Below are 16,093 nucleotides of genomic sequence, written 5' to 3'. Positions count from 1 at the left end.
ATTGATTGTTAAAATAAAATTTCTATTTTTCTATTCTCAAGTATTGTGATTTGTTATCCGTTAAAAAATGTTATAACTATTATAACTGTTATAAGTTATTACAATTTTATGTACACACGATGTGTGAGCATTGTTTTTCTTTATCATGTTTATACCACTATCACGTTTATCAATAATCATTTTATAATAATCAGTTATAATCAGTTTGGGTATCACTAATTCACAAATCACATCCTTCATTGACCAAAGTATGCGAGATGCCAATACTATTCGCTGAATAGTATTAGTATACTCATACTGGCAGCAGTTGCTTATTATGCGTTGTTGCACTTTTTTAGTTATTACTGTTATTAGTCACTACTCACTATAATCGCTCGGTAGGACCGTTACTCGATTACTGCATTACTGTCTATATAGTCGTAGACCGTAGCTACGTATTGACGTAGTCGACGTTCTTCGGAGTAGATTAGATGAACTGTAAGACTTCATCGTCCTCAATCGTTTATACTTATATTTTTCTATCTTTTGAAGTGCATTAAAAATTAACTAAAACCCGCGCCATGAGTTTAAATTTATTTATTTTTATTCAATATTCACATAGTTTGTCTGTCAGTAATACTTTTTAAAAAAAAGTTTTGTAATGGAACCTGTAATTAATTGGAATCCACGAGAAGTGTCCATTTGGCTGGAGAAAAAGGGTCATAGTAAATATTCTCGGATACTTACTGAAGATCATTGCATTGATGGTCGTGCTCTTTTACTTATCAATGAATCTGACTTAAAAAGTCCACCTATAAGTATTAATGTATGATTTCTTTGTTTATCATTTGATTGTTTACAATGACATTATACATATTTGATGAACTTTTATTTCATTCAAAATTTAGGTCTTAGGTGATATAAAAAGATTAATGTTGGATATTCGTCAGCTTAAAGTTGAAAATCGACAATCACTTTTACAACTTGGATTTGATCCTATATCACTACTTACAAAACCTGTATGCAGTGCACATGTTTATGGAACTCAATTTCGACCAGATGTAAGTACCAAGTATTTATTGTTATTATTTCTTTTTAATTATTCTTACATTATAATTTTATACTATTTAAATTGAGTTCTTAAATTCCTAAATATTCTTTATTTTATAATTAAATAAAATTTAAGTTATTTACATTTAACCTAGGAACTTAATGAATATATTTACTATTTTGAAGTTTGAATTAAATTAATATTTAATACTAAATTAAAAGAAATATAAGTTATTATCTTGAAAATATTAATGTATTCAAACAAAGCTAACATTTTTATTACTGATAATATTATTTTAATAGTTAAACATATTATAATTAATATTTCTCAAGTGATAAAAAATGTGGATGTAGTCTAGTAGCTTTACAGTACATCTCGTCATTGAATGGGGGATTTATCATTGCTTATAAAAAAAACAATTATGACCAAATATTGTATCATATTATTCTAATATTCTAGGAATTTAATTTTAAAAAATGATGATTGAAATGTCTTAAGTCCTTACAATTAATATTTTTTGAATTTTAACAAAATAACAAAAATCATTCTAGAAGAAATTTTAATTTTAAGTTAAAATATCTAATTTTGGTAAAATTTTAACTTGAAAACTTAAAAAATTATAGGTAGTGGTTTTATTAAAAAAAATTTTTAATAAGTATATCGTAACTTTATTTGTAATACTTAATATTTACTTTAAGAACAATTTACAAAAAACTTTGTAGGTACCTATTACATTTTTAACTATTTTAACTGATATTATTAAGTACCTATATATTTTTATACTATTTTTAGTTGCTACAAAAAATCAAAATTAATTTGATTATAAACTGATATCGTGTAATTGAATTAAATTTATCTCCATTACATACTTTCAACAAATATTGAGAATTTTTCTAATTCAATTACCATCCTAATACAAGCTAATTAGATCCAATTTTCTTCTGGATATTAGCCTCATTATTAAAAACTGAAGAATTTTTTTTTGTATTGTTCCAAAACATGATGACACACTTAAAAAACATATCATTGTATCAATACATCACTCAGCTCATTATCTAACAGCAATGCATTAATCTTTCTATAAAATGTATATTCCAGTATAACTTATGCTCTACTTTGTTCAAACTATTCAAAACTTATAATTATAAAATATATATGCTAAATAATAATAGTCTAATTATAAGTACAACCAACCTATTTTCATTATTATTGTTAATATATATTTATATTTATATATTTTCTTAATTAATTGTTTATTGGGATATTTAAATAATCAACAATTAATATTATTTGTGTGTTATATTTTGTATAAGAAGTATTTACTATTTACCTTAAAATTACAGTTAAGTTGTATTCTATTAATCATGTTTTGATTTAGGTATGTCATGCAATTGTTTTAACTAAAATAGTAAATTATTGATAAATGATCCTTTTAAATTCATCTTGACTTAGTTTTAAAAGAAAATAATAATTGGCCTGAATTGTTTTTATGAAATTATATAACAGGGGTATCTAACATAATATGTTTGTGAGCCGTATACTTAAATAATGAATACAATGATATAAAAAATCAAAATGTTTGTAAATACATTTTAAATATGTATCACAAAAAATTTAAATTCATAATAATAATAAGTGAATTTTGGTTTTATAAATAAGACATGAGCCACAAGTTGACTACCTCTACTATAATTATTAATTATATATTAATAAATATTTATAAGAGTGATAATTCATTATTTTTCAGTTACCATTGAATCAGTACTATAAAAAATTTATTATTTGTGTATATATATATTATGTATCTAAAGATGTATAATTGATGTTAAAGGTACAAACTTAAATTCCAGGAAAATTATTATATTGTATAATATAATATACCTACTTAATATATTTGAGGTATATTAATATTTAGGTATGTAATATTATCATTTATTACAATATAAACAAACCAAAAAATGGGGAAAGTAGGTAACCGCCTGGCAGTATAGTAGGTGTTACCTACCTTGTCATTGAAAAGTCTCTATAATGAATGTTAATTGATAAACCATTATATTGTATAATTATAAGATTTTGAATGAAGACTGCATGTCAGCTTATATATATATATATATATATATATATTTATGCTGATTTTGTAGTAATTTATTTTACTATTAGTAGTGTAGTAGGTTTTATCAATTTTACTGTATCTAATTTTTTTTTCATGATTATTATTTTTATTACAAAAATTTGTGCTGAAAAGTATAATAAATTCATTGATTTTACTTTGGTACCTATATAGTATTTTAATTTTTATGTGTATATGAAGAAAATTTTTCTAGTTAAATAAATGATTTATTATCAACTGTGATGAAGCATTTTTAGATTTTGGTATAATACATTGGATTTAATTGGTATTTTTAGTAAATCAAAAATAAAATGTCTAGTACTTTACAAAATAACTGAAAAAAATGAATAAAAATGAATAGAAAATGAGAAGCTTTACACAAAATCAGATTTTAACATGAGTGATTTTGTTTTTTAGTAGAACTCAAAACAAATGACTAGATATTTAAAACTTTCAATAAATGTGGTAATTGGTATAACCATTTTCTATAAAAGATAAAACTTTTAAAATATTTTAAATTTTTTCAGTTTTTGTTTCTATATTTGAAATTAATGGCAATAAAAAATGTTAATTGGTCGAAAACCCAGAATATTAAATGCAAAGTATTACTAAAAGTAAAAAATGGTTCCTAGTAGTTGTATTATAATTTGTATGACTACTGTATCCATTTTTTTCTGAGATAAACTAAACTCTTAAGTAGTTTATGTTATAATGATTTGGAATAATCATGTGTAGTTTATTTAATATCTAATAATATATGGTGTTTTTGAAATTAATTCTTAAATATATAGTTTGATTTTTTATGAACAGGATAACGTGAAAAATATTTTTTAATTTTTCTATTAGATAATCAAGTTATTATTTGTGACCTCGAATATTTATAAAATTAATTTGACATTAATCTACATTGATTCACTTATTGTACATTACATAGATTATAAGTGATAAGTACTACCTATTATAGTATTTTACAATACCAATTTTAAATTACTTGAAGATGTTTAGCAATTATTTAAGGACAAACTGTGATTTAAATGATTTATTTATGAGAAATTTGATAAAAAAATGTTTTGTTAGGTGGTATGTATGTTTAAATAACAATAATAAAATATAATTATCATATTACATACTATTTATTAATCAAATAAAAATATGTCCATCGACTTCTATGAGTTAATAAGAGTTAAAATAGCTAATCTTAAAAAAAACAATATGAACTTTTGGTATAGTTCATAGTTTATTATTGATTATTAGTTATTTATTACTCTTATTTAGTATAGATAAACATGGTTATTAATGGGATTATTTATTTGTGTTAAGCTACTAAATAATAGCAGTACTTCATATTAATACAATTTAATTGATATTCATAATTTAAGATTCTGAGCAAGGTGAGTTATGTCTGGTTTTACAAACATGGATTGGTTTTCTATTGATCAAAAATTATAAATTAATTTTTTCCTTTATCTTTTATATTATGCTTAATTCTTCCCAGATTGTACTTACTATACGTTTTAACTCTCTTTTTCTGTGTTAAGTGTGCTAAAATGTACATTTGTTATATGTATTATATTTTAATACTCTTAATGTTTTGTTCTTCTCTTGCATAGCTGTTTCACAGTTAGTGACTAGTGTTTAATCATGTATATATGTTTCTCTTAGATTTCATATTAAATTATTTCCTCTGCTGCTGTTTTATAGTAATTTATAGCCTCATTGGTTTTTCTATTTATTTTTTATGTCTTGAGTTTGTTTTTGTATTAAACTTGGTTATTATAATTTCTCTTATTTTAATTTTTGAGATCCAATACTTTTTTCCTTTAGGTTTTCTTGCCAATTGTCTATTTATTTAATTAGCTATTTTTAATAGTATATTGTATTTAATTATCAGCAAATATATAAAAGATCAGCAAATAACCCAAAAATATAAATTTATCAGTGATATTGACGTTGGCTTATGGATGTTATGACTTATGACTAGAACTTAAATGCAATTTGAAGTAGTAAAATGTACTAAATGTGCAATAAAAATATAAAATGAATTTACCAATATTTTCCAAACTATTATTAAATGAAAGAGAAACACTTATTATATAGCTTAATTTAATTAATATGACGTATAATAAAAAAAAATTGTGTACCACCCTTGATAAAAACAGATTTCCTATTACATTGTTAGTGTACAATCCTACAAATAATTAAATATTGGTTCAATGTTCACATTTATTTGATATTTTGATAATAAATTATTATGTGTAATGTGTATAGGTAGTTTGTTTTAGTACCAAAAAAAATAAAATAAATTTTATAATTTTTATATAATTTATACTCCACGTTTTCAGGATGTTATTAATGATTTATCATTAAATGTGGTAACAATTCTGAATTCAAATAATGCATTGTTTAAATTTTTTAGCCCAAAGTTTGTTATGATCATCTAAAACCAAGCTTAATATTTTTTTAGTTTTATTTACCTATATTTTATGATTTACTAATTACTGAACAAAATTATAAATGACTAAAAGAATTATCAGTGAAATATATTATATTTAATAATTTATTTAAATAAATATTTTTCATACTCTTAACGCATAACTCGCTTAAAAATTAAAATATAAAAAGTATGATAAAATAAAACACAGCTAATGTTCTTACCTAAAAGTTTTATAATAAGTTAATTTACTTTAATATCAAAACTAAAAGCACACTATTGAAACTAGTAAACGAAACTGTACTATGCTGTACGTGTGTAAGATGTAAACTACACATGCGAGTGCGACATCCCATCCCAAACATAAATTTCCAAATTGTATATCCATAAAACTAATATATAATATATAAACTAATACAATGAAAAAATCGTTATTATAAAAATGACTCAGAATTTTTAATACGATGAAACATCGAACTTCTATAAGTCGAATTTTCGATAACTCGAAGGAATGCCTTAGCTCCTGCCTTACAATATATATATATATATCGTATATTATCTGTAAGTCGAATTTTAGACAACTAAAACTTTTTTTCGCTTCCAACAGATTCGAGTTATCGAGGTTCCATTGTATATAAATAATTAGATCAATAGACTACTAATTTATTATTTATTAGTTTATTACATATAATGTATTTTCTTTATTTACAGCCATTCAATTTTTATGATGATATACATATGAATCATGGATCTGATGTAACTGCTACGTCTTCCCACAGTTCAGAATTTGAAGAAGACAGACGACTAAAACCCGAGGTAAAATTTACTTTTTTGTTTTATTATTATTATTATTATTATGAGCTATCAGTGATATACTTATATTAAAGCTATTGGACGCTTACTTTTATTATGTTTAAATTCGTAATCATCATAAATGTTGATCTTAAATAGCTAATAAAAAAAATCGTATTATTTAAATTTAAAAAGGATTGATCTTTAAATTTAGATTGAAAAATAAACTAAAATTATTATTCTTTGTTTTAATTACTAATATTTCGTTCAAATAAAAACTTAAAATATCTCTATAAAAAAAAAGATGTGCAGTAGAATCTCGATAACTCGAACGGATAATTGGTCACTTTCGTGGGGGAGGGCTTAACATGTTTTTCTTATCTATGTAAACACACATTACTAGATATATCAATCGTTTGGTGTAACTTAATTATGATTTTAGGAATGCTTAAGTTCCATCAAGTTCCCCCGATATCCGCCTTTATTGGGAGCGGAAAAAAATTTGAGTTATCTAAAATTCGACTTTTAGAGGTTCGAGTTATCGAGGTTCCACTATTTATGTATATTTTTTTAGATATTTTAATTGCAGTACTTAACTGCGATTGTTTACAAAAAAATGTGTATATATCTTAAAAATTTTCAACTATATTAAAAACGTATGAGAAACCTTGTATTAAAATTTTAACTCTTAATTACTTATACAAAAATTTTTATGAATTATATCTACAAAATATATTCATGATTTTGTCAATATTTAAACTTCAAATGTTAATAAAAAAAATTTGTGAGTATGTATTCTTATAATTTTTGAATCACTATAAGACTAACTTATGAGAAACTTTGAATTAAATTTTCAAGTATTTTGACTTAGCCAAAAATTTTTATCGATATTTATAAAAAAAAAAAAAAAACTAAACAAAAACAAATATTTCAAATGCCTATAAATAGGATTAAAATGAGCAAAATATTTTGAAAATTTAATTATGTAATGAAAATGTCAATCTAAATAATTGGTGAAATTTTCAAGTATTTACGACTTATACTTTTTGAATAATAACAAATATTTATAATCGTTTGAAGAAAAATCGTTATCGTTACGTAATTTTGTAAAAATTTGAACTATAAACCCTTATAAAATAATGTGACTAACGATTTTTGATTTTTTTTTTAACTACCATAAGAACAACTCATAAGGGATCTTGTATTCAACTTTCAATTTTTTTTAGACACCCAATTTTTTTTATCTACACTTTAAAAAAAAATTATCAAAAATTCGAAAATTTCAGTTGTCTATAAATAGCTCAAAAAAAGTCAAAATATTTTGAAAATTTAACTGTATATAGAAAACATTAATATTAACATTGGATGAAAATTTCAAGTGTTTACAGTGATTAGTTTTTGAGTTACATGCATATTAAAAAAAAAAAAGTTAGTCGAAAACTGGTTTTGTGTAAAAATTCCCGTTTTTACGTCACTTTTTTTTTGTTTTTCTCGATTTTTTTTGAAAGCTATTGAATAATGATTACTTTTAACCTCTATAATGCACCAATGATATTCACTTTATTATCGGAAACCACCCCTGAAGTTTGAAATTGTAGTATTATTTCGACAAGTTATGCTGTACACAAAAAAAAAAACACATCATTGTAAAATCAATATATTCATCACTTCGTTCAGAATCTAAAAATGTCAAATGTTTAAAAAATATTATTGAATTCATTCCATTTACAGAAAATGATATAATAAACATTTAGTTTCAAGTATTTATGGTTATTCCTTTTTAAATATAACCTAAGAAAATCGTTATTTTTATGGTGCAAACATTGACGGACTACAGCAACAAAATAAAATCTATTTTGTATAAAAAAATGTACCCTATAATTACTAAAAAATAAATACGAGAATTCTTTTATTTCTATCCCTTTTCCCTCTAAGTATAAACTGATCTATATTTCTATCTGCAAAAATAATTTTTCTTGTAAACACAAAAATAAAAAAGTTTAATGAACCAAGATTTAAATGAACAGATTTAATTAATAATTTTTTTTTACAATTTATACATCTATAACTATTGTACATTGTACATATAAAATATTATGTCAACCTACCTAGAGATCTATAATTAAATTATTACATAATATGATGTTTATTGGAGTGTTATATTTGTATTATACTATAAAAATAAACAAATATAATTTATATAATATTTGTTGAGTTTATCAGAGTGTTTAAAATTAAATTTTTCGCTACCAAGAGACTACAGAGTTTTTAAAATGTTATTACAAATAAAGTATATATATATCTGAAGGTAGACTACCTACTCGAATTCTATGCTAATTAGAGAACACATTTTAGAGTAGTGATGTGTTGAACGTTTGCCTAATGCAATTATTTAGCCCTAAAAATTTATCTTTAAGTTTAAAAATAAAAATTTGTGTGCATGAATGTATAATTAATTGTTATACAATATAAATAATAAAATATATAATTAGCTATATTAAATTATTAATGACCCTATGTCGTATAACAAAAATTCTTAATTTGCATACAGTTTTATCCCATGATATATAGGAGGCAGTGGATGGGTCGTTGTTTAAATACTTTGATTAGGGTTTGGAATATAATGCAGCTTGCCAGACCATTGTTTTAAATATAAATTATCTGCGCTGGTCTATGAAAAACGTGTCATACCTATCAAGTATTATTCGTCATTTTATTTTAACACGTGTTATTTTTATTATTCTAACAAATATTAATTACTTACAAGCTATTTCCGAAAGTATTTAAGTATTGTTAAGTTGTTAATATCCCTATAAAGATAAACATATGACGTTATTTTATTAAAAATACTTACTTATTTTTTTAGTTTTGAAGTCGTTTTGGATATTAAAAAAGTATAATAAACTACAATTTATCTAAGTGTGGCACTTATAGTTTGACCTTACTTAATGTCTATTGATTTGTGTATAATTATATATAAATTTATATATATATTATTCAACTATGTGCCGATTAAAGTATAGAGAACATTTGGTAATCCTAATTCCTAACAATTGACTTTGAATTTACATGGGTATGATACGACTTATCTATTATTAAATGCACAATGTGCGTTATAATTTAAATGCACAATGTGCGTTATAATTTAAATGCACAGGCCTTTTGTGATCCCACTTACTCTATTATCAATTAAAGCTATTATTTACTTTATACAATTTTTTATTAGTAATATTATAATGATTTAGTTTTCATTGCGATGTTAAGATTTAGGAGTAAATGCTTATTAAAATCAAACATTAACTTATTTATTTATATGTATTAATTTTTTAAATATACTTGACAAAAAATAATTATATAATTTATATAATTACTTAAATTATTTAATTATATTTAAAAGTAACAAATAAGTAACAACATTTGATTTCGTTTATTTAAAATAAACTAAATTAAATTAAAATGTACTGATTATTCTGTAATTCCTAATAATCGGATAAATTCTCATTTTTACTTAACTATAATGTGACGTAATTATATATTTTGTTGTTAGGTACAGTTAACCTTGAGTGCAAGCCTGTAAAGTATAAATAAATATATGTTACGGTAAAAGTACTAACGTACCTATAGTTTAAACTTACAAAATACAATGTTAGTACTTAGGATTCTTAGTTTTTACTAATTTATTAGTCCTACAATCAAACAATTTTGAATTCTGAGTGGAGTTGTGAATATTATATTGATTTTATAGTAATGTATATATTTTTTATATAATATGTATACAGTACTATGTACGATAAACAATTGAAAAATAAAAAAAATGGATATTTAACTTTGAAGATGGTTTTTGATAGTAAATTGGATCTACTATCTAGTTTGTAAGTACAAAGAGGTCGAAATTCCCAATATTTTTCAAAATATGAAAAAACAATAAATTAAGAGAAAATAAAATTTCTACGTAGGTAAAACCAAGTTTTGACAAAATCGATTTTATTTTATTTTTGTACTTCAAAAAATTAAAAATTGAGATTTTTAGTAAGTTAATTAATTAATAACTATTAATCAATTTTAATAAATAAATAAAAATAATTAGGTACATTTTTGAAATTTGCACCTTTAATAAAAACTAAACTAATTATATGGGTAGCTTATTAGTTATTATGAATTAACTTATTATTTATCTATTCAATATTTTAATATTATATTTGTTTTACTATAACGCATGGTTTTATTTATCTTGTGTGTTATCGTATTTTGAATAATATGATTTACTTCAATCTCAACCACGGCTTTAGATAGATAGTCTATCTAAAGCCGTGATCTCAACTATATAAAGCCATGAAGGTGATTTTTGATAGAAAATCTAATATAGTTGATAAGAGAAGTCAAATATCCTATAGTTGGTACTTTTCTTAATAAATGTAAAAAACCAACAAAAAATAAGCCTCGCGATTTTTTCGTTAAAACTAGAAATAAGGCGTGTTATGACTAAGAAGATACCGTTATTATTATCTATTTAGAATGTTGGAAGTTTTTTGAACTCGCTTGCAGTAAACTGCGGAATTTAACCGGTTGTTTTATGCAGTTATAAGCCCATGTTTTTCTCGCTCTCTGGATACGTTAAACGTATAATAATAAAATACACCATATACCAATTAGGTACATTTAATTTTCACTTAATAATGGTTTTTATATTTTATTATTAGATTTTAAAATGTATAAAATATTGTGTTGTAATAAAACTATAAAATATTCTATATGATATTTTTTAATTGTTATATAATATAAGTTATATAACAATATACTTACTACCAAAAATAGTAATAAAAATAAATACCTATAAGTATTGATATTATATGATATACCATATTATTTATAGTATTATTGTTGCAAGTTACAACTGAATTTAATGACCCTTGTGCATGATATATATACAAACTTTAAAGTAGACCCGCGAATATTTTCTACATCGTATTACACTATTACAAATGGACATCATAAATATGTACTAGAACATTTAAGTATACCTATCTCAATAATATGCGTTCAGTGCAGAATCAATTTTGTGTTCTATGCTCGTGGGACGGCCTTCATAAATTACTATTTAATAGTTGGATATATTATATAAGTTATATATGAAATATAATCAACTTGTTCTGTATATTTTTCAAGTACATGTGATTCACTATTATATGAGCCTAACGATTATAGAAGGATTATGTATAGTTGTAAAAATAGTTATGTATTATTGATTTTTTTCATTTTAATTGCTATAACTACAACTTATAAGAAATCTTGTTTTAAATTTTCAAACATTTTGATCAAGCTTAGGAAATGTTTTTTAGAGAGAAAAATTAAAAAAAATAAATTGAAAATGTCTAAAAATAAAGTTTAAAATGTGTATAAATATTTTAAAAATTCCATTGTTTAGGGACAATTTTAATTTAGGTAACAAAGAAATGTTTCAAGTTTCTACATTTAATATTATAAAAAATAAAAATAATAACAAATATCACTTGATTAGAAATCGTACTTTAATGCGTGAATATCCAATGACATTAAAATTTGACTTGACTTCAATCACTCGTATATAATTTACCTATGTGACTTAACATCAAATTATTTTTTTATTTCAGTAAAAAAAATTTACAAGACAATTTTTATTACGTAAAATCTTTGATAGGTGTTTAAATTAAGCATGTTATTAATTGTTAACTACAAAATAATTGTATTTTTAATGTGACTATATTATATTGTATTTTTGATGTTTTCTTATTGCGGAACGAAAAAAAAATATGTGGAACTTTATCAAAACAATAACTTGATCCAATTTTATACAATACACTATACACCACTCTTAAAGCTAATGATTAAAGAAATAATGAGATAACAGCAATACTTATATTGCTTCAAAACAAAAACAAATAATAAAAAAAAACTTGTCCTTTAAAACCAATCCATTCATTATTGCTCCGCTCAGCTTCTAACAAATCTATCATATAGGTACGATACTAAAATAGCCTCAAAATCTCACATTCTTAATTCTAAGTGTAGCTATATTGGTATATTGCAGGGGTGGCCAAACCGCATCTCGCATTTTATGGTAACATTTTTACCAAAAAAATGTTTTAATATGAATTTATGTATTATATAATAATATGACTAGCTGTCTAGCTCTAACATTTCATATTTATTAATATATTTGGTGGCTCTCGATTCTCTTCTCGCTGGCCACCCCTGATATATTGTATTCACTATCATTGATTATAAATACTATAGATTTCTCACTGGGCAGTTTTATAATCAATGATACTATGTACTATTTATGTTTAGAAGGTACTATAAGTATATAATATCCTGGTTTGTCTTTATTGACATATCACTGGAGTATAAACATTTTCATATTAAGTCATTGATGTGTGAAATACAAAAATAATATAAAAAGTTAGATTTTGTGCTATAGCTAATGTTTGTGACTATGCAGTATACATAAATCATATACATATAATAAAGTATCTAATAAAATATTATATATATTGTATGTAATAAGTAGTACCTATAATATATTTTTTCTTTTATCAAAAAATATTTACCCTCTCAAGTATTGGTAGCATATATTTTTAATAACGTATTCTGTGCTTGTCATTTTAAGTTATCTCAATTAAATCCATAGTTTTTAATTTAAACGTAAGACATTAAGTATAGAATCTCATTATTTTATGATCTATTATATGTTGTATTGTATGTATATAAAATATTTTATTTTATAAAACAGACAATTTTTACCTGAAAAACTCGTCGAAATTACAATTTTGAGTTGCAAATTCTAAACAGCGATTTTTAATCATTTACAATAAATTTGCTAACATTTTCACTATTTTTGATTTAAGTAGATATAACTTCACAACTATATAGATTTAAATCTACTAAAGTTTTTATTTTTTATGCATATTGAAAGTACTAGATTTAAAATGTTATCTGTATCATTATATATATATTAGGTATGTATATATAATATACAATTATTGAAACTAAGCATTTTAGCCGTAGGTTTAACTACTGTCTGCTGTCATTAGTAATGTATTGAATTTTAGGTTCGTTCCCTAGATATATCAAAATTCAAATTTCAACCGAAACTTGGATAATTTAAAAAATTGAATAATTTTGATATTTCTTAGCAAATAAATAAATAATCATCATGTTAATAATTTAAGAAAATATAACTTATTGTTAATTAAATAATAATAAAGCTTCCTGTATAATAATGTATCATAACAAATCTATTATACTTATACATTACACAATCACAAATACACAGTACACATGGATAACGATAAACGAATTTATTTCGAAATACAACGTATATACGTCCATGTTTAAAACAGCACAATGGAACATTGTGTTATATTGTACGTACACACGTACAGGTACAATAGACGCTATAATTCATACTCTGACTCTTAAGTAAAAATAAAATTAATCATTTTACTATAATATCATATATTATCTCTGACTTCTCTAGTCTTGGCAAAATAGTACATACCTATTAAATAAATATTACATAATATTACCAGTTAATTATTTACCATCCATCCTTGTAATTTTAATTTAGTGGCAAACCACTGCCATTCATAATCCCTCCCTCCAATCGACCCCGATCATAAACGCAGATTTTGTAGTCAATTGTCGATTTATATTTTATACAAGATAATAATATAATTTGCTATTATGCGCAGTACTCGTCTAACGTTTTACTTAATTATTCTTATAGTTTTTATTTAATTTGTTTGTTTCTACAGATATGGAAAGCTCTCATTGCGATGGGCTACCTGTTCACTGTAACGTGGATCACGGCGTTCGTTATGGTGATCGTCCACGATCGAGTGCCTGACATGAAGAAATATCCCCCATTGCCAGACATATTCCTCGACAATGTACCTTACATCCCTTGGGCGTTTCATATGTGTGAACTGACAGGAACCGTGTTGTGTTTCGTATGGCTCGCCGTACTGGTCTTCCACAAGCATCGTTTCATATTACTGAGACGGTTTTTTGCTCTTTCGGGCACAGTCTTCCTGTTACGGTGCATCACGATGATCATAACTTCCTTATCCGTTCCGGGAATACATCTGGAATGCACGCCACGGCAGAAACCAGCATATCTGGATGGTATGTAGTATAATCTATTGCATTATTTATTCTCTAAAATCAATACTGTAGGCCCAGTAGTTCTCAACCAAGGTGACATGAAAAATCAACGAGAAAACGAAAAGAAATTTAAAAATAAATACATTTTTGCGAAAAAAAATCATATTTTATATTCATTTTAATATCGACGTTTTGAACGTTTTTTCTGTGTATTGTATTTTTTTTTCTAACAATAGAATAATTTACATTATTATACAGCTGAGATAATTTATTGTTTTGATGTTAGAGTGACGTAGGGTTTGATTCTAGTGGTTAAAGGTGATATGAATCAAAAAAAAGGTTGAGAACTACTGCTGTAGGCTGTAGCGTCCATTTCAAACTCTTTCTCTCTCTCTAGTCTAAAAGAAAATTTATTTCAATATATTTTATCAATATTATTTCTTGTAATAGATGGAAATTTTCTGGGTGAAATGGTATACAAAATGCAACAAGCGTATGTGATATGGAGAGGAGCCGGCATGTCGATACAAGGAGTTCGTACTTGTGGCGACTATATGTTCAGTGGTCATACAGTGGCATTAACCATGTTAAACTTTTTCATCACCGAATGTAAATATTTATATTTCAACTAAAAGATTATACAATTTATAATTATTGTGTTTATCTGTATTAAATATTTTTTATTTATTTTTACAGACACTCCTCGCGACATATATTTGTTACATACGTTCAGCTGGCTCTTAAACATGTTCGGTATATTTTTTATACTTTCGGGTCATGAACATTACTCCATTGATGTATTCATTGCCTTTTACATTACGTCAAGATTATTTCTATACTACCATACACTAGCTAATAATCAAGCATTGAGCAACAACGTTGATTCCTGTCGAACGCGAATTTGGTTTCCATTGTTTAGTTTCTTTGAATCTTCATGTAGTTGCATGGTACCAAATGAATATGAATCGTTGACGGAAATCGCGGAAAATCTGGCATGTTCGACTTACAACAATTATTTAGTCATTAAATCAGCCATCAAAACTCAGATTTTGCTATTGCGAGCACTACCGTCCAACCAAACAGTACAAATTGGTCCAACTTCTTTAGTTGGCGCACGTGCACTTAGGTCAAGAACACCAATTGTTTTGATTAAAAAAAAGGATAAATAATTCAGAATGCAAATGTGAACGCACATATTAATTTTTGCCTCGTTATAAATTCAAAAAGTTGATTTTTAGACCGATGCACAGAGTATATACTTATATTTATATTGAATTAAAAATAATTATTTTACATTAAATTTTGTGATATAAATGTAATATTTGGAAGACTATGAGCCAAATTTAATATGATTATATTTTATTATTATTCATTTAGTTATATTCATCATTATATTGTTATCATATTGTTGTGTGGACAACTTCTTGATCACTTCCATTTCCTCAGTAGTATTTAATAATTTTATACTGCTGTACATGATTCCTACTACTTCATTTTTTATGTATAAAACAAAAATATTAATGATACTATTAGATATTTTTAAATCTGTTATTTTTTTAAAAATTTTTATTATTTGTATTAAATTCCT

General features: G+C 24.2%; 1 protein-coding gene across 1 annotated transcript; it reads left to right on the top strand.

The window, feature by feature from the left end:
* The first annotated feature begins 230 nt into the window (after nt 1-230).
* LOC114129249 (sphingomyelin synthase-related protein 1-like) lies at nt 231-15,877 on the top strand. Its single transcript, XM_027993926.2, has 6 exons — nt 231-805; nt 888-1,040; nt 6,283-6,387; nt 14,157-14,526; nt 14,956-15,114; nt 15,202-15,877. The coding sequence occupies exons 1-6, from the start codon at nt 641-643 to the stop codon at nt 15,672-15,674; spliced, it is 1,425 nt and encodes a 474-aa protein (XP_027849727.1). The 5' UTR covers nt 231-640; the 3' UTR covers nt 15,675-15,877.
* The last annotated feature ends 216 nt before the right edge of the window (nt 15,878-16,093 follow it).

The sequence above is a fragment of the Aphis gossypii genome, chromosome 1 (assembly GCF_020184175.1).
Source record: "Aphis gossypii isolate Hap1 chromosome 1, ASM2018417v2, whole genome shotgun sequence".
NCBI lineage: Eukaryota > Metazoa > Arthropoda > Insecta > Hemiptera > Aphididae > Aphis > Aphis gossypii.
Note: the sequence above shows the minus strand (reverse complement) of the source record. Positions and strands in the feature narration are given on the sequence as shown.

What these genes read in the sequence shown, in the direction of transcription:
- LOC114129249 (XM_027993926.2), top strand. Translation starts at nt 641, where the DNA reads ATGGAACCTGTAATTAATTGGAATCCACGAGAAGTGTCCATTTGGCTG. An exon ending in ACAGACGACTAAAACCCGAG is followed by an intron (nt 6,388 to 14,156) that starts GTAAAATTTACT and finishes TTGTTTCTACAG; the next exon opens with ATATGGAAAGCTCTCATTGC. An exon ending in GAAACCAGCATATCTGGATG is followed by an intron (nt 14,527 to 14,955) that starts GTATGTAGTATA and finishes TTCTTGTAATAG; the next exon opens with ATGGAAATTTTCTGGGTGAA.